Genomic DNA, 19,481 nt, shown 5'->3' with positions numbered 1-19,481 from the left:
AATTTAGGTAACGCTAGTTTCAATAACCTAGGTTTACCATCTACAAGCATAAGAGAAGTTTTAGAAGTTATTTGCGTTTATTTTGGAACTGGCAAGTATGAAAAAAGTCCTTTATTTTATCGAGATGTACAGTATTGCAGTTGCATATTCCGTGCAGCAACAGCAATAAAAAAATATCGATGATATGGAAGGATTATATCATTGAATATTTAGAATTCAGAAATAAATTATAGGCAGTAACTTTTCATTATTAAAATTGCTTTTTCATCCCTACATATTGAAACCTATTTGGTCACTCACAGTCCGAATGAATAACTGATCTAAATGTTTAGTGATGGTTTCGCAAATATCTAGCTAAAATAATGTTTATGATTAATTAAGAACAAAAACTGTACATGTTGTATAGTTTCACATTGAAATGTTTTTTGTAGTGTTATCAAACCATATTTTGCTTTTATACGCACGATAAAAAAATATAGGTACGTATATGTAGAAGTTCGAAAAGAATATATGCATATATTATTCTTATGGTAATGTAAAATATAAAAGACAAACTCTCTTTCTAATAATATTAAACATTACGACGATGAGCAAACGAAAAACGATCATAGCATGAGGACAATGCTACAACAGTAACAACACAGAATAAATTAAGTAGCAATGATCTTAAATTTGAATTATTATTGTAATTGTTATTAGCAGATGATACGAAACCAGATGTGTATAGTAATGTTCCGAGATTATTATTAGTCGAATCGGACTCACCTCGAGCGGTTCGCATTAATATACTGGCGGGCGTTGAGAATCCGATTGCATTATGCGCTCGTAATTCAATACGGTAATATGTGTTCGGTGATAATTTCGCCATTTCTAAATTGGATCCTTCTATTATTTCTCGTGTTATACATTCGCTTTCGAGTTCGTTCCATTCGCCGTTCACTTTATGACCCTGTTAATTGCAATGAATTGAATTAGTAAACAATTCCGCATTATAGTATATTTTTGGAAAAATGGAAGGCTATTCGATATTTCGATGTGGGAGCTATTACCTCGACTTTTGGGAATAATAAACTTTATGGAGGATATGAAGAGAATTAAAAGCTTAACTTTGTATAAATAGAATCCTAAAAAGGAGAACGTATGTATAGGCAAGTGGTCTGATGATTGTATTATCTGAAAGGCAGGCGGAAAAAATGCAATGAAAAAAACATACAGAGAAGAAGATAAGTAAGACGATGAAAGAACAAGATGCTAAGGACCTAAACTCTTTTTTCCAAAAAATTATGTACAGAGGAGGCGAATAAGAGCAATTCAAGTTGGTCACGTGAAGCGTGTCGTATGTTTGTGCTCGGCATTGATCGAAAGAAAAGAGCCGATAGTTTTTCACGACAATGCTTGCTTCTACGTTCCACAACCAACCATGCAGAAGTCGAGCGTGTTGGGCTATGGAATTCTTCCGTATCCAGCATAGTCGCCAGAGCTCTTATCCAATGATTATCATTTTTTCAAGCATAGCGACAACTTCCTTCTAAAATCATGACAACTTTTATGACAACCCTACATATTTTTAAAAGTTTTGAAATTAAAGACAATTTAAAACAGTTGAAGGAACTATAAATATTTTAAGTAGAATATATCCGTTCAATTTAAGTGCCTGCTCTGTAAGTATAATCCCACGATTCTCTTCGGGCGTTGACTGAATTCTTCACCACAATCAGGGTCCCGCCGTGAAAGATATTGTGATACCTGTCCACACTAACTGTATGCTTATTATTCAGTAGTTTCAAGAATTACCTAACATTTATGTTGTAATTAAATGGTACGATGTTTGAATTGTCTTCTCGAAATCGGTGAAGAGCAAATGGAGCGGAAATTTGGACCCCGCACACTGCTTGAAAGATTAACCGCAAGGTGTTGATGTGGTCAATGTAGGAGTATCAAGAGCGTAAATCAGCCTTCCTTGCAGAGACAGCCGGAGGCGTTTTGCGGGGAAATCGTCAAGCCCAGTGGCCTTGGTTAATTTGAGCACATTGATGGCCGAGATGAGTTCTCTTTTGTTTGGAAAAGTACTTCGCATCCGCATGTTATGATGGCTAACCATTTCATCCCCAAAAGATGGAACTTAGCTTAAGTTTCCCCGCCCATTGGACTCAAAAACCAGGTTATTTTTGTAATTTTTTTTAAGCGAATTGTATCATGTTTAGTGGCTTAATTCCTTTTGGGTTGCATGACTACATTACATTTATTAATTTTACTCTATGGATAGTTAATTATAATTGTAATAAAATACTTTAAAACAATTTATTTGTATTATAAAAATCTCCGGTTTGGATGGTGTGAAACCAAAAAGATTTTCGATTAGTAAACAAGTGGCTATCGTCTCTACCTCAATAAATTGTTGTTTGTTTATAAGAAAAAAAAAAAGAAATGAACAAAATGGCAGATGGTTTCAGAAAAAATGCCAAATCCGTCTTTTTTTCATAGAAGTTATAATGTTTTATGTTTTAACTTAATTGTGGTAGGAATTTTAGCCACACATATATAGAATATGTGCTTAAAATTTCAGTTCATCGGTTAATTGATAATAATAACCCTTGCCGCGACAATCTAATTGGAACAGGCTCTTGAAGTGTGTTAGAGCACTTCATTCAGGATCGTAACGGTATACTACAGAACTACAGTACCCCGTAGGAGGTAATATGGTTAGCATTGCGCTCGCTCATGATTATCACCCTGATTTGACTCAGTTACTGGTAAGACGTCAACAAATCCCACTGCCACCAGAGAGATTTGAACCGTGGCCGTGTCTATTTTCATGATATTAATGCTGAATTATATTTATTCATAATCTACATATTGACATACTTCATCATCATCATCATGTATCTTAGTGTCAATGTAGAAGCTCGCTTCCGAATTATTATACCGTTACCAACACTTCCGTCATTGCTATCACTTCCAGAATAACTGTCAGGACAATCTGATAAACAGTCTAACTAAAATTGTGAAAATTTCATTTTTTTCGTTCGTCGCGAACGGTATGTTTTTAAAACCGTATGAAAATGCGGGACCTTATAAAACAAAGCAGCTAACACAATGAAGCAATAACAAATTACTGTTCATATAATAATAAATTGTAAGCGCCAAACGACAAAAGACCGATTAATAGGCTATCGCTCGGTAATGTATTAAAATACCTATTTATAACCTACGCTTGGGTTTTTCTACGTTTTCTGCTACGCGCCATCGGTGTTGGTTCTTCGCAATGTACTTCAACGCCCCCACACAATTTACGAGAAAATTGTACCCTTCTTTCTCTGTTCTGTGCCACGTAACTCTAGGTGACCTACTGCATTAATGCCGATAGGAAAAATGCGACGATCCGTTAGACTGAGAACCTTGGCCTTACTGGTGGTTATCCAACTTCAGAGTCATTTGTCAAATGTCCATGAATGAAAGTGAGAAAATAAATGTCTTCCTCATAGTCAATATTTGAGGGTAGACGATGTAGTTCACTGAACCTCTCCACATTCTCCAGCCAAAATATTAGTGTATTAGTGATAAAATACAATTATGGCGAATTGCGCTGTGGACATCAATTTTTTCTAAATTAAATTAAATTTTTAAAAACTCCAAAACATTTTCACTAATTTTATGAATTTATCAGGATACCATTTTTTAAATGCAACAGAACTGGAGGGAAAGTAAGAATATGGAAAAATATGTAAGCAAAAAAATAATTGACATTATATTTGCTATACCTTTGCAACGTCTATAAAATGAAAGTGAACCGACATTCATGACGTGCATACTACAAAGTTATATAGAGCAAGAAATGTGCTTTTAACCCCGATCGGAAATTGGGTGATATCCTTAACTCCAGTTGAAGAAATGTGAACAAAATAGAGTAGAAATCCGCGTTCCTAAATTAGGGATTGAGGGGCTAACTGCCGGGGCCGTAAAAAACTTAGAGTTACGAAACCAGAAACGCAGATCTTAGAAAGTCTGAACGCTCAGCAACACAAATGCGTTAAGAGACATTCTTTAAGAAGTTTCAGGATGTAATAAGAACATCCCTGTGGCCCCAGGAACAAAAGGCTTAGATGCATGATAAATACTGTGACTGTACATTGTTCTTGCAAGTGGAAAAAACTTAGAAAGCAAGTCCTAAAATTCTTAAAAAAATATAGCAAATAAGAGTTTTTATTTGATCTTCCGCAAATTACACACATAGAGAACTATCACTAGACCTGCCTTATTGTTGGGCTGTAAAACTCGCGCCATGGCAAAAGCATCTAAAATGCCTTTAATATCTTTGGGCGCCGAAACCTGCGGCGTATACCTGGTCCTTTACGCGAGGGATCAAATTGGAGAATTAGATAGAACACAGATTGGTATCAAACTTTTGACGCCCAACCAGTGTCCATCTTAGCCAAAACTTCACAAGCTGGAGTGGAAAGGCAATGTGGATCGTATGGACGACGGAAGAAAACCCAAGCGCTCGAAGCACACAATGACAAGGAAAACCACTAAACGATATACGACTACAGCAGATCGCTGTTAGGATTCAGCAATTATCGGACTCTGTCAGCGGACCGAAACTTTTAGAGGCGATGTATTCTGGAGGCCAAGGTTCGATTTGTGGTGTCACGGAGCAATGATGTGCAAAAACGTTAATTCAATAACTAATCACAACGCGATGACAATATATATCCGTATCTATATGTTGGGGGCATGCATATTATGTTATGCACTGGAATTCAAAACAAGTTTAATTAGATTTCTTTTCCCCGCGCATCTGCACAGACGCACGCTACTCTGTTAAGGTAATTGTAAATGGTATACCTAAACTATTGCGTCACATTGTGTTATGCTATGTTCCTCGTGCTGCGTGACGTTTCGATATGGGCAACGTAAATGTAGCATAATGGAGAAGGTTTTAATATTTGTGTGAGTAAAGTGGTGCCACGGTCAATTTCTTCATTGCAAGAGGTCAAGTAGATCCAATTTCTGTGGTTCATATTGAGATATTATATTTTTCAGAAAGGAAAATTAATGCAGGTGAAAAAGGATAAATGGACTTAATATGATGATTCGTTTCACAGTAGAATAATTTCTTTTCAAAATTCGCTTTAAAATAATGATAAACTTACCGGACAGAATTTCACTTGATAATAATCAATGGGTTCGCCATTATCAGCTGGTACATTCCACCTCAATTCGAAATGATCTGAATAAGGTGAAATGATAATTTTTTCCTCTCCTTCTTCATTATGAATGGGAGAATGTAACATTTTTGGTTCCTCGGGAGCTGAACGTCTGGGAGTCGATTGAACAATATTTGATCCCCATGATCCTAAACCAACCATATTTCTCGCGGCGAATCGGAAATTATAAGAAGTTTGCGGCTTTAAGCCTTCTACAATGTAAGGGCTATCAGGTGACCAGCTACGATTATATGCTGTCGCCCAATCCGGATTATATTCTTCCTTGTACTGAACACTATATGCAATAATTGGTAGACCTCGTTCCGCTACTGGGCCGATTATATCAAAAGTCATGGTAGTGGCAGTAACCACCCGTGGTTTAGCAGAAACTACATATTCTGGTAGATGTGCTTCGCGCAGTACCATATCCTGTTCTGCTGTACCATGGATATTAGAGGCAATGCATTTGTAAGCGGAATAGTAACGGCGATCGATTGGAGTTACAATAAGATCACTTCTTGGACCGGTTCCTTCGATAACTAGATTTTTGTCGTATTGATCCTTGATCGGTCGGCCATTCCATCGCCATTCAATAGTCGCATTTGGAATTCCCATGGCCAAACAACTCAAATTTGCTTTCCTCTCTTGCCATGTGAAAACTGGAGGCAATTCCTTCATATGATCGAAATTCGGAGGGAATTCGACAGCAATATGACCTGTCTTGAAAGCAGTGTCTCCCTTATTTCTGGCAATGCATTGATAAAGACCGTCGTCGGTTCTCATTAAATTCGATATTCTCAGAGTTCCTGTTGATTCCCCACGATCATTGTCCCCATATTGTTCCAAAACTATTCGATCATCATCAGGTTGTGGGCCTGGAACAAATTCTTCTTCTGTACCCCATCGACGGAATGTAATTTCAGGGGCAGGTCGTCCTGTAGCACGGCATGTTAGAGCGGCTTCTTTTTTCACTGCACTTGTGATATTGTACAATTCATATATCTTCGGTTTAACTAGGACATTTAATTTCGTTCGCGCTTCGGATATTCCAGCATCATTTTTGACAGCGCACGTATATGTTCCGTAGTCTTCTTGTGCTACTTTTGTAATTGTTAATAAGCCTGTTTGGGGATTTACAAGGAATCGATCAGCTGTCGCCACATTTTGTTGTGTCAGATCCTTAATCCAAGAAAATTCAGGAACAGGTTTGCCGGTAGCGTTACAATAGGTTGAAAATGATTGTCCTTCAATTGCTTCAAGTTCAGGTGGGAGAGGACTCACTACAGGTTTAATGTACACTTCTAGGCGAATATTTCGTTCAGAAAGTTCACCTGTTTGTATAACGAAAGCTCTACATGTGTATATTCCATCATCTGCTTCTTTCACACCACGAATTAATAAGCCATCAGCTTCGACGACGTAGCGTCCACCTGATTTGATCTGAAAGTATATTGTAATTTGAGTGAGTTGGAGCACAATCCGGCAAAATAGTAACTTACGGGGTCTCCATTTCTCAGCCAATCAACTGTTGGTGGAGGACTTGCATGAACTTCGCATTTCACCTTGTAATCATCCCCTAAAATTGGATATTGATTTTCTGGGGCGTTGCGCCAGGTGATAGCCACTGAAAATAGTTAGAATAAGTTTAGGTAAGAAAATTACTAGTGATTATGTTAATGTCTGGCGAAGCCGACTTAGAAGAGAGAGCATTGGAATGAACAGTCCGATTCTTTTGATAGTAATCATATACATATGGTACAACAAATAAAGTCTCTAGTCCGAGTAATGTGAAAAGTTATGAGATTAGTAAATGTGTAAAGTCTTTTTATAGACACAAGACAAGAACTAAATAAAGCTCATGTCCATCTAACATAAAATAACACATGTATTTATATAAGGATCAGGAATTGAAAACTTTTCCAATAATATCCTAGCAAACTAATATCTCTGTAGGATTGACTCTTCCAATAAGAAACATATGTGTTTAACGTTATCGCTCCTCATTCTGTCCAAAGGATAGAATGTAATCTATTGAGCGAAATCCGACTAGCACCCAACATTGAGAGTATGAAATATTATATATATTAATGTGTATCTGCAGTATGAAATACTATATATATTAATGTGTATCTGTATAAATAATACCGAAAGAAACTTTGAGACTTGTGCCCATTTTTTGGTATGAAGGTAATGGAACGATGTGCAGACTGTTTGGATGACTTGTTTTCCCCGGTAATGTAATAATAGATAAATAATATCTAAATTTTTTATCCCCAGCATGATATCCCTCGAATGATGATGTTTTGTGTGTCCATTGATATACAGATGGATATCCCCATTAGCATTCAACTTCTTTAGCTCTAATGATACGTTCATTCATTGTATGTCAAACGGTTCTCTTACGGTGTTAGACAAATATCTTCACTTTATTTCGTATTCTGAAAGGTTTTCAAAATTCTTGCAGCATGTTTACTGTTACTTCACACATTTTCCCAACAGATATTAACGAATTTTCTCATATCAACATCATTGCTGATCTCATAATAACTTTTTCATCTCAGAGAAACGAATTAAAACCAGATATTACAAGAGAAGTGCACGTACAAAAATCTAATCACACTAATATCATACTTACCATAAGTTTCAATTTGTACACTAACTTCCAGTCGTTGAGCAGCATAAGACGCTGAGCAGAAATAAGTTCCGGCCATTGATTCCAGTAGGGCTGGGATAATCAGTGCTAAGCTCTGATCACCTGGGAGCGTCTCGGTGTACATGGCTGGTGGTGCTTGTCCAGTTCTAATACCATTTTTTGCAGATGAAGAAAGTGCGAAAAAAGACAAAGAAATATCATCATTAGTATCAAAAAGCATGTGAAAGTCGAGCGTGAATATAAAACGCAGACAAATGGGAGAACATCAAAAATATCAAACTCATGTTAGCTATAGAAATTTTCATTTCAATTATTTTCTCTTCTAATATATCTCCATCACACAGTACGGTCGTTCTTCATATGGAGGTGAAGAAAAACATATTACAAGAGCTAATATCGTTGATTAGCTCTAACTAGCAGCTAATGAAAAACGAATGATATTATGTTCTTAAGAGGGTGTTATTGTGGATACTTGGAGTTCATTATATATTTTTTAGTCACAAAAATCATTGAGGTGGTAGAATTTTAATGGTTTTTCGATGCTTTCTTGATTTCAGGAGAGGTTGGATGTGAATTGTTATAAATGTTACCATGATAATGGTTGCAGTGCTATTGCAAAAAGAATCAAACGAATTCTCAGCATTTAAATCTATACACACTGTGAGAAAGGAATAGATCAATGGTCTGAGTTTTTAACCAGTTGGTGTTTGCAGAAGAAGACAAACGCTGCGATCTCGTGCAATGAAAATGACCATAGAAACTACTAATCTGCTTGGCATGTGTTGAATTAGTTTTAGTCTATTGAAGAAACACGTGACAGGAATTACCTGAAGTTTCAGGTTTTAATTGATGGTGATTTATCTTGTGATCCCATGCATGGTAAAATACATTCAATTCTTTACAGTTTATTCAAATGAGATGTTATAAATTCTTAAATTTATTCCAGCTCAACTATTTGGACGATCGCTAAACTCGTCCTAGCGGATTATATGAAGTAGCTGCTATAGAAATTTGCAAAATTCCAAAATTCAAGCAACCCTTCATCACGAAAACTAACTAGAAATATCAGCACAAACGCAAACTATGTATATTCCCAGGCCTGTGCAATATAGACGAGCTGCTAACCTAGGTAATGTTATACTAATATCTTCTAGTGAAATGCAAAGCAAGCAAAAACAGTTTAGCATGTGAAGCTGCTAGTCATAACTGCTTCACTACCTGGTGTCCTGTGTGAATTGACCATGTAAGGAAAACTAATGAAAAGTGAAGGAATGGGAGAATTAAATAAAATATTGTAAGCTCTAGTAAATTATTGGCAAGGTTTTATTGATGAATGGAAACTTTAGTTAGTTCGGTGAAACTAGTCATGTATAATATTAGAGGCCGGAATTTGTTCGAAAGACAACAGAAAAATCAAATCAATATAATGCAGCAAACCACTAGTAACACATCCAATTGACTTACGTAGTTGGCAAGCTACGCCCTTTGCTATCGTAGAGTGGGTTATATGTTATGTTCCTGATAATGATAGATAACGTTTAACCTTGATTTTCTTAAGCAGTGTAAATAAAGGGGGTTTCTACATTTACGTGTAAAAATAAGCGCTCCAAATTATGCGTAAGGATGGTCTTAAATTTGTATGGGAAATGGGAGGATAACATTTGACCAATTGATGTTAGGCCGAAGAATGATTGTCTTTGACATAAACAAGTTAACCATATACATAAGCGATTGTCATTCCGTCAATTTTTTCGCAGATAGTCACATAATTGATTGCTTTTTACTTCACACACAGTTTTCGCCATTCGAAAAATGTTTTATTAAAAGAGATAAACAAAGCATAGATGGAGCTATTCCAAAATGTTAAATCCTGTCTGATATCACCTAGAGACAGCTTCCACAACTGGCCTGTCAATGCATTAAATGTGAAAAAAAATCCGGGCATTCATTTCAGCTGATAGGCAACACGGGTCATGGTCTTACCGAAGTATCTGCGTGGTTCTCGACCCAAGGATGACGTCAGTGTATGAACTAACTATCCTGAGCCTTATAAATCCGCGTCTGCACGGTTAAGATCGATGCCCTCATCAGTAAGAGGGGGGAACCGCTGAGAGCTCCTTGAAATGGGGTCATCGATATCTGCAAAGATTCCGGTGTCCAGAATATCGATCATGTTTCGTTGTGTTAATAATAGGAAAGACACTTTGCCTACCGACCCACGATTCAGTTCCTATCCCATACCATGAAGTTTTTTGATGGCATCCTGTACAATAATCTTCTCGATATGGTTAAGGTTACTACAGGATGGCGCAAAAGTTGTTAAACGCTTATTTAAATGAGCACGTCAGTTGGTGTTGCATTTGGTGTCAAAGAAAGAGAGGATTCATATTCTCCTTGAGATGAATCAAAGAAAATTGGAAGTTATAACCAAGAGTTAAGTTTCAGTAGATATTACAAAAATTTTGTTCAATTTCTTCTTTTTTACGCCTTTGCTCAGTACCATAACGAAGTCGAATCTTCTGGATAGGGTTTGACGCTTCCCTTGGTACTAAAGCTTAGGACACAATAAGACATTTTCAAATTAATATTTAGCGTATCGCGTTACCGTTATTTTGGTTTCTATTCGCTAGCAAATGTCCTCACTTCGGTCGTGATCGTAGCAGCTTATCCCACTGATCCAGCGCAACATGTCTTCGGCGGGTGCCCAACATCCGGATCAAAGGCGAACGGCGCTGCAATACGTTTGAATTTGAGCAAAGGATGAGAGTTGTGGTGCGCCACTATATCTAGGTATGTCTGATATGTACATTAATTTCATGAAGTAACTCATCACTGTTTAAAAGCACCGGTCCGAGGTACTTAATCGCTCTGACCTGGGTTAATCGTTTCAATCAGTAGACATCGTAATGAAATGATTGTGGTTGGTCTTTAAAAGTTCTGTTTTTATAAGATTTAGGTGTAGACCAAACTGATGTTCGGTATACCTTGCGGGGGAAAATGAGATGAAGAATGTGAGCCAGACAGATTGGATCTACCAAACAATCATACAATTACAGAATTGCTGATCACAAAATTTAATACAAAAAGAACAAGTCGGGACACCGGAAGCTGGACGCTTCAGATATGAACGGTTTTGCACATTTCTTTTATAAAAGCATTTGAGTGTTCATTTGTCCCACTAGTACGTAGCACGTAATATATGCATATATTATGTGAGTATATCCACTTTAGGGTGATATTGACATTCAAAGTCTTGAATTTGCACAGAAGCGACAACTTTGACCTATTATAACTTTGTTAGTAATAGTGCGATTTCTACCAAACTTGGTAGGATCATGCTCTATACTATAGCCTACATTGATGCAACGTGGTGTTAGAAGGGTGGGGGGCGGTTGCAACTAATTACTAAAAATTGTAGTAATATACTATTATTAACTTTCTTTGAACATATGTCGGTATGTAGGGTATTTCAGAGCCTAGGCACCATATAGTGGCAGCCCCCTGATTTTTTTTTTTTCAAATTTTTTGGTTACTAACCGAGACCTTTCTTTTGGGATATAATGACTGTATTTGATGGAAAAAAATACACTCCTCTTTTGCATGTATGGGGACCCCTTTTAAATTCGATGTAAAATTATGCGTGAGCATTCACAGTTCCCACCTTTCTACTAAATTTGTGTCAATCGCTATAACCGCCTCCGAGAAGAATTCGTGTGACAGACAGTAAACCGATTTTAATAAGATTTTGTTTTACACAAAACCTTAAAAATGAGAACGAAATTTCGCTGGCACATTGTAGATAAAAACAACATGTCTAGATTCGAAAATGAAAAATATTGGCCGAGATTGGATATCAGATATAAAAACAGACTCCCTACAATTACTTAATTAATAACACTAGCGATAAAAAACAGACATCGACCAAGATGCCCTGTGAGGATACAGCTTAATAAACAATTAAAATAACATGTTAATCGAATCTAATTTGGAAAGGGATAAACGCTACATTTTTTTCAAGGCTAATATTTTCTTGAGCTCGATTCTTCTTTTCCAGATTATATAATAATGGAAAATTAAAACAAAGGCATGATATAATTTTCGATTTTCGCTGGATATATCTTTACTAGTAAATGCTATAATCAGATTAGATTTCTTCTGAATGTTGTGCTTTAATCTTCCACTATAAGAATCAGTCAGGTTTTAACTTGGGAGTGGATATATCTACCCGATGAGGATTCCTTTGTCGTATTTAAGGGGAGCAGAAACAGAACCGAGTTGAACCAGTTGGTAGTTAGCTTGAAGTTCATCGTAAAAAGAATGTTGAAATTGGCTCTCAGTAGATTGTTATGGCATGGAAAATCACCGTCGACAGCTCAGACACTTTCAGCATGTAGTAATACAGAGGGCAATCCAGAAGTGCTCCGAGTAATTGTTGTGCACGTGTTTTTTATGCCCACTTTTATGCACTTCATGCCCATTGATTCTATAAGATATTCTCCGCTATCTTGCTAGGTACGCCTAGAATATCATTGGCCCATATCAAAGAGGCTTCACTTCAGGCAAATCAGCAACAGATCAGATTTTCTTTCTGCGGCAAGCGATGGAAAACCTGTTGAAATATGGCATCAGTTGAACAACCTTTTCATTGACTTTAAGGCTACCTATAATAGTACAGCCAGTGTAAAACTGAACAAGATCATAAGTGATGCCGGATTCACTCTCTGCGATGAAATTGGTAAGACTAACTAGGCTGACCCTGACCAATGTGCGAGGCCAGATAAAAAAAACCGGATCACCCTCGAGACTATTCGACATCAACAACGGTCTAAGACAAAGAGATACCCTATCGCGAGATCTTGGGCTGCACATTAATGAAGGCAAAACGAAACATATGGTGGCAACGTCAGAACCAAAAACCAACAAGATCAAATTGCACTGGTCAAATGAAACCAAAAATTATAGGAGACTATAACTTTGAGAGCGTTGATAATTTCCCCTATCTAGGGTCGAAAATCGCAACCGATAATAGCTACGACAATCAAATCCGCGCACAGTTGTTGGCAGCCAACACAGCCGATTTCAGCTTAGAAAAACTGTTCTGCTTGAAACGTCTCACCATAGGGTCAAACTTTTTGCTGTATGAGACAATGATCTTGTCAGTCCTCATGTATTCCTCGGAGGCTTAGCAAACAAAATTGTGAACTCCATAGCCTACATAACGACGAAATTTATGTTCGATATCATGACCGTCTAGTTGTGGATAAAATCCGGTTCAATAGCTTACTGTGGGCGGATCACTTAATCTGTATGGAAGAGGATGATCCAGCCCGGAAAGCCGGCAAGGGCAATATCTATGATAGAAAAAGGAGACGGCGTATGCCTGGAGGCCAGACAGCTTATAGAGATTAGAATTGGAGTTCCTTATTAAGGCAGGGTTAGATATCGATTGTTGCGTCGTTGATGATGGTGTCCATTGATAAGCTGAGTTTTTTTTATTGCTACGGAAGATTGATGTCTGGGTTTTTCGTACCCAATTGCGGAGTCGATACTTATTGATTTTTGTCAATTTTAGCAAACATAACCGGATAGGGAAAGTTTCTACACTTAGCAAATAGGCCATTGGTTGAAATCAGCCCACTTTGACTTTTATCTTTAGGGATAGAGTTCCGCTGGTTTCATGCCTAAAACTCTTAGGTAGGAAACGCGTAACAATTCCAGTTGGCATTGAGCCGGGGGTAGTTATTACGTTTTCATCCGTAGGACCTCTTGAGCTCATCAACCGGGAGACACTAGTTAAATTTTACACGATACTGCCTACAGTATACTTATGAAACCAGGATTTATCCCAAGTTAAACTGGGTACTACTTATACCGACGTTTAAGCTCGAGATGTAGCAGCCATTGATGTACTGCTGCACTTTGGGAAATAAGTCCCAAGGTACACGGTTGCTTTATCGGTTTTCCACATAATATTGTGGCGCAGCCACTAGTGTGCTTTGTGCATTACCAATCCGGTAGAATTGACGGAGTCATCGCATAAGAACGTGAAAATCCTCAACATGAGAGATCAGTCAGAGTCAGTTTAACTCGAACACTTTTGTGCATAAAAGGGGATATTTAAATAAAAAATTGTTTTGAAAAAACCGGACATGTCAGAGAAGTCATAGATGAAAAACATTGATAGGGTGGAAGAAGATTATACACAACTTGAAGTTTTGCAGTTTATATCTACCATAGTGATATGCGTTGATTATCACTTGTGGGATGTTAGATATTGTGCCACAGGTGCAGATTCTGAGGAGCACGAATCTAGCTGCAGAACACAAGTTCTTAAGATAATTGGACGGATTCGGAATAGAATTTTGTACATTAATTTGAAGAATTTTTTTAGAAACAACTTTTCTGAAAATGAAATGAAAATATGGCGGAGTGGTCTAATTAGAAGGCATGCTAAGTAGTGTTCACTCACGAACAGTCTCCTTTTAACAGACTTTAATTCCTTAAATGAATTAAACTGAAAGAAGTTAACTTGACCACAAAGTGTTTTCTGGTCACTCCTTAGCAGAATATAGGGTATTCACACAGTCAGACTGTGCTTCAGTTCCACTATCATCACACTTGCACACTGTGCAAGTTGTAAGTTCACAGCAGCGAAACAAATATTATACAAGAAGATGACAGACACCCATGACGACTGGTATTCAAACCCAGAGCAGCGAGATCGAGAGGCTGACGCTCTACCTCCTCCACCATCGCGCCGCAAAATCACCTGGCTTCATGAAACATTATAAACATAATTGATAAATCGAGGATGCACTTTAGACTGTAATGTCAAGTCATTTAATTCACAAATGATTGGTGAAATGTAGTTTCCTGTAAAAAATTGTCTAGTTAATTCAAACTTCACAAATAAGAGACAAACAATGAAACAAAATGGGCATTTACGTAGAGAACCCCAATAGGATGTCAAAAATGTTGGAGAAACAAAACACCGTAGCAGATACCGTCAAATCCGTTGACGTAAGATGTGCTTTGTATAAATACCGAAAAACCACTAATAAAGTTTCAGGAACAACATTTTTGGAAAAATTAGTTGGGAAATATCACTAATTCGTAACTGATTCAAAAAAAGTCCACCTCCTAAATTTTTGTTAAATTTCATTTTTGTTTTGTGAGTTACGACTTTATACACTTACTTTAAATACTATTATACATGTAGAATTATATATCAATACGATTTTGGTACTTACGGTTTAGGTTGGACAACCATATTTGTATTGTCTTGCCATTGCAAATCTGTTACTAAGTTGGTATTATCTACATCTGGACGACATGTTAGCATAAGAGATTTTCCAACGGGTTTTCTTTGTAAGGACTGTATAGGAAGAATTTCTAATTTGGGTTCTTTGGTTTGGCACTGTACAAAACCTGAAAAGAGATAAATGCGAGAGTGTAATGAACGCACATATGTATATTTGAATAAATGTTTGTATATTAAATCAAATAAAGAATTTCTTTTTGTAAATGATATTATTATCTATCCTAGAAAATTCTCCATTGCCTTTTGGTGAATGAGACCATTCGATCTTCCTTCATCTTTTTGGGCGGAGAAGGAAGAAGGCAAGTCTTGAGCATGTAAAAACGGGATAAATTGTACCAGCTGGCTTTCGAGTTGGAACTTCAGTAGCATTAGCAATCCTAAAATATTAAACCTGGTGTTATTGGCTTTGAAAAAATAATGGAAAGACTATGAACCCTATCCTTACAGGGCAAATTTCGTAATATAAGTCTCATTAACGTTCACGTCCCTACAAAAGAGTCTACAGAGCTAGAGAAAGATACGGCCATGATAAAATTCGGTGTTCCGACAAAATAATAAGACTGACTAGGCTGACTTGACCAATGTGTGAGGTCTGACAAAAGCGACAGCATCACTCTCAACATGTAAATACGAGGGGCACCACCCTCTTTATGTACAAGTTTAAAGTTGTGAAGATGGTCCAGCCCGGAAGATCTACCTCAACTGGAGCGATGGCGTAGACCTGGATGCCCGACATCTGCTGGGAATATCAAATTGGTGGCCCTCGGCGCAAAATCTGGATGCTTGTTCCATATTTTAGGCAGCGCTAGACGGTCTGCCGATTTTTGCGTCGTTGATAATGATGACTCTTTTAAGTCCTTTCATCCATTGTCACATACCGACGCTCGAATTTCGCTCTACTCCTCTCTCTTTCGACGCATTAGTGATTTTAATCCCTTGTGCGGGTGCGGCGCCCAGGTATTTCACGCCCAAATATTCATGTAAAATGTATAGGTATGGTTTTCCTATTAACATTTTCACAATGTCATATTTTGATCACTCCCAACGATTTATGGAATTGTTTGGTTTTCTTGACTAACTGGCATCGATGGTATGGTTTATGTATTTGGGAATGACCAGATTTTATGAAAACTGAAGTTGATGGGAAACGACCAAAAGGCCGATCGAAACCATCCCGGCCTGTTACACTAGATGATAATTTGAGGACTCTCGACTCTATCCTGACCAAATTTATCAGCATATCATCATTAACGGCGTAACAACCGGTATCCGGTTTAAGTCTGCTTTAGTAAGGAACTTCAGACATTTCGGTTTTGCGCCGAGGTCCACCAATTTCATATCTCTGAAACTGTTTGGCGTCCTAACCTACGCTATCGCTCCACCTCAGGCATGGTCTGCCTCGTCTTCTTTTTCTACCATAGATATTGCTCTTATAGACTTTCCGGGCGGAATCATCCTCACCCACCGGATTACGTGACCCGCCCACCGTGACCTGTTGAGCCGGATTTTATCCACAATCACGCTCATAGATTTCGTCGTTATATAGGTTACGGAATCGTCCATTTTTTTTTTGTACGGGGACAAGAAATTCGTAGAGGATTCTTCTTTGGAACGCGGCGAAGAGTTAGCAATTTTTCTTTCTAAGAACCGAAGTTGCCAAAAAATACATGAGGATTGGCAAGATCATTGTCTTGCACAGTAAGAGCTATGACCCTATGAGACGTTTCGATCGGAATAGCTTTTGTAAGCCTATTAGCGAGCAAAAAGGCGTATTCGAATCAGACGAGTCAATCTGGGTCGAACGGGACAAATGCTACAGAAAAACCTGATCACTTTCTTATTCTTATCGTAGAGTTTTTTGCTTTAAAATCGTACAATTTTTTCAAGGTAGCTTTTTAGATCAGATATCTCGCTATTGCTGAAACCTAATCGAACAAAGTTTTTCGACTTTCTATAAGCTTTTCAATTTGGCCATTGAGCATTGCAAACGGTCAAAAATATCACTTCATTACGTTGAGGATTTCTATTTTTTTTAAGCAAGCGGGAAAGCAAAGGTCTTAGCAAGATTAGTTCTCATCTCATTGAAGAAATGACCGTCTCAATGAATCTTTTCTCATTCTAAGTGTGATCCAATAAAGAATTTATTAAGATATTTTATATACCATAACCAAAACTTTGTGGAATGCAACTGTTTTGGAAAATGCAATTTGAAGAATTTCTTGTTTTCTTTTCCATAATGCCATCCAATCAGTATGCAATTCCCTAGTATAGATTTTACGTTGATAGCACGCCACTTTATAATAGCGGAACTATACATTTCTTCTATGCATAATCGATTTTGCTTCAAATACTACTGCAACGTACTTGAAACTGCAGTTTTGCATTTATGTTTCAGTGGGACATCTTATTAGAGTTGCAAGAGGATGGCAGTATTCGTGTAACAAACACTCTCCGAACTATTTGTCGTCATCGCTGCCGTCGTCATCATTTTCCTTCTTACATATCGTCATCGCATTTTATGTTATATCCGCCGTCCTCAGACACTGCCACCTATAAAGTCAGCATATTATTCCCAGGGAGAATAGTAACTGAAACTTGCATCTCTAGGCATCTATCATTGGATTTTTCAAGAATTAACGACCATCATTGAGAATATGTACAAGGGTTTCAAGATGAGAATCGATATTGGAAATTCATGGAAATTATGGTAATCGATGTAAGAGAAATGTCCTTTTGAAAGTTTCTGAAAGGAAGCATGCTACTTTCTATTTTCCATCAATGAGATGAAACGGTTTGGAAATCGTGAGTACCATTCGTGTTAATGGAGTTCCAGTTTGCTTGTTTTTCGATATCGGAATCTGAAATTAAGTTGCTACTAAAATTGACATCCCGTAAATAATAGCAGTATCTCCTGTAATCATCAAAAAATATTCCAATGAAATATTCAATTTGGTTTTTTTTTGCGAAAACACGAAGAAAAAAAAATTCTTCAGAATTTTACTAAATAAACAAAAGAAAAAGAAGATACAACGAAGGCAATACGATTTTTAGGTCAGGTACTTTTCCAACTTGAAACTTTCCGAATCGTGTATTTACATTTGAATCTCCTCCATCGTCCCAAAGGAAAAAGTTCCACAGAATATACAGCAGAGACGAGAAAGTATGTGCTCAATCATAGCAGTTTTGATATCAAGGTTGGAAAAAGTTTTGTTTCAGATATGTTCAATGGTCTTTCCCTTTATATGAAATCATGTCAAGGATATGCACTGGCATTAGTTGAGTGCAAATTATCATAGCGACGGAACTGGAGAAAATCCAAGGATGTTTCGAGCCTTTATAGAGGAAAGGGAAATTTCAACCCAGACATTACAAGGTTCCATATTACTGCTGTACTTGCAGCTATGCAAAGAATACACCACTTTGGTGAGTTGGTTGCCTATTGCCAATATACTTTTTGGAAATTCGTAAATGTGCACATTTCGCTCTATTGCACAACCTGATTTCTTTGGAGGCTAGCGACAAGGACGACAAATGGTGCCAAGTATCAGACAAAAGTATTTAGAGTATCATTTTCATTGTTCTAGTTGATCATAAATTAAGCGTTGTATTGGATATGATACGCTCATCTCCATCTTCGTAGTAGGACAATTGTCCTGATGTCTGAATGTCATACATATTAATTAGCTCAGTGGCAAAAATTTAAACTGTAACACGCTGCATTCGACGGCAATTGCATGCAATAAAACTGGGCATCAAGTTGCATTCCATAGACTCCGCACATTTGCCCTTTACGTCATCTAATCAAAATGATAATCATAAAAACCACAACCCCCGATGTTCGAATTAATTTAATGCCATGAAAAGGCGATGATAATGTGGTTATGAAGTGTCAATTAAGAGCCACATTTAAAATGTTTGCAGCTGCAAGTAGTCAAATGATGTTGGTGCACATAGCAAACTACGGAATTCGTAACAAAATCCACATGTGTAGTTGTATGACAGAATGCTCTGTTCATACAAAACACTTTTTTGAAGGCAAAATATGGAACAAGTGAGTGTGATGCAGAAAAATGATACAACTTTTCCATTGTTATATACGCTGATTTTTTGTATCGCGCAGTCATTGTCAGTTCGTAGAGAGTTTCAAAATTAATTACGTTGAATTGCAGTTGGCCTCTGCAGTGAATTTTTTTTGGGGAAATTTGTTCAGTACTCCATCCTATGCTGCTTTGAATCACCCACCCAAAACAGTCATCGCTCTGATATGTGTAATTAAATTACAGTTTGGCTATCCGGATGT

At 37.4% G+C, this 19,481-nt stretch overlaps 1 protein-coding gene across 5 annotated transcripts in view; it reads right to left on the bottom strand.

Moving 5' to 3' along the window:
• Positions 1-19,481, bottom strand: part of LOC119654251 (fasciclin-2) — a 134,474-nt gene that overhangs the window by 28,626 nt on the left and 86,367 nt on the right. For 3 of the 5 annotated variants that reach the window (XM_038059495.1, XM_038059497.1, XM_038059498.1), the window contains exons 2-7: positions 15,111-15,288; positions 9,325-9,378; positions 7,843-8,006; positions 6,707-6,831; positions 5,154-6,647; positions 766-949 (exon numbers count right to left, since the gene is read on the bottom strand). In XM_038059495.1, the coding sequence (XP_037915423.1) occupies positions 766-949; positions 5,154-6,647; positions 6,707-6,831; positions 7,843-8,006; positions 9,325-9,378; positions 15,111-15,288 (2,199 nt within the window). The remainder of the gene's footprint in view (positions 1-765; positions 950-5,153; positions 6,648-6,706; positions 6,832-7,842; positions 8,007-9,324; positions 9,379-15,110; positions 15,289-19,481) is intronic. The other 2 variants (XM_038059496.1, XM_038059499.1) reach the window with 1 other exon arrangement.

This window comes from Hermetia illucens, chromosome 4 (assembly GCF_905115235.1).
Source record: "Hermetia illucens chromosome 4, iHerIll2.2.curated.20191125, whole genome shotgun sequence".
Classification (NCBI taxonomy): Eukaryota; Metazoa; Arthropoda; class Insecta; order Diptera; family Stratiomyidae; genus Hermetia; species Hermetia illucens.
Note: the sequence above shows the minus strand (reverse complement) of the source record. Positions and strands in the feature narration are given on the sequence as shown.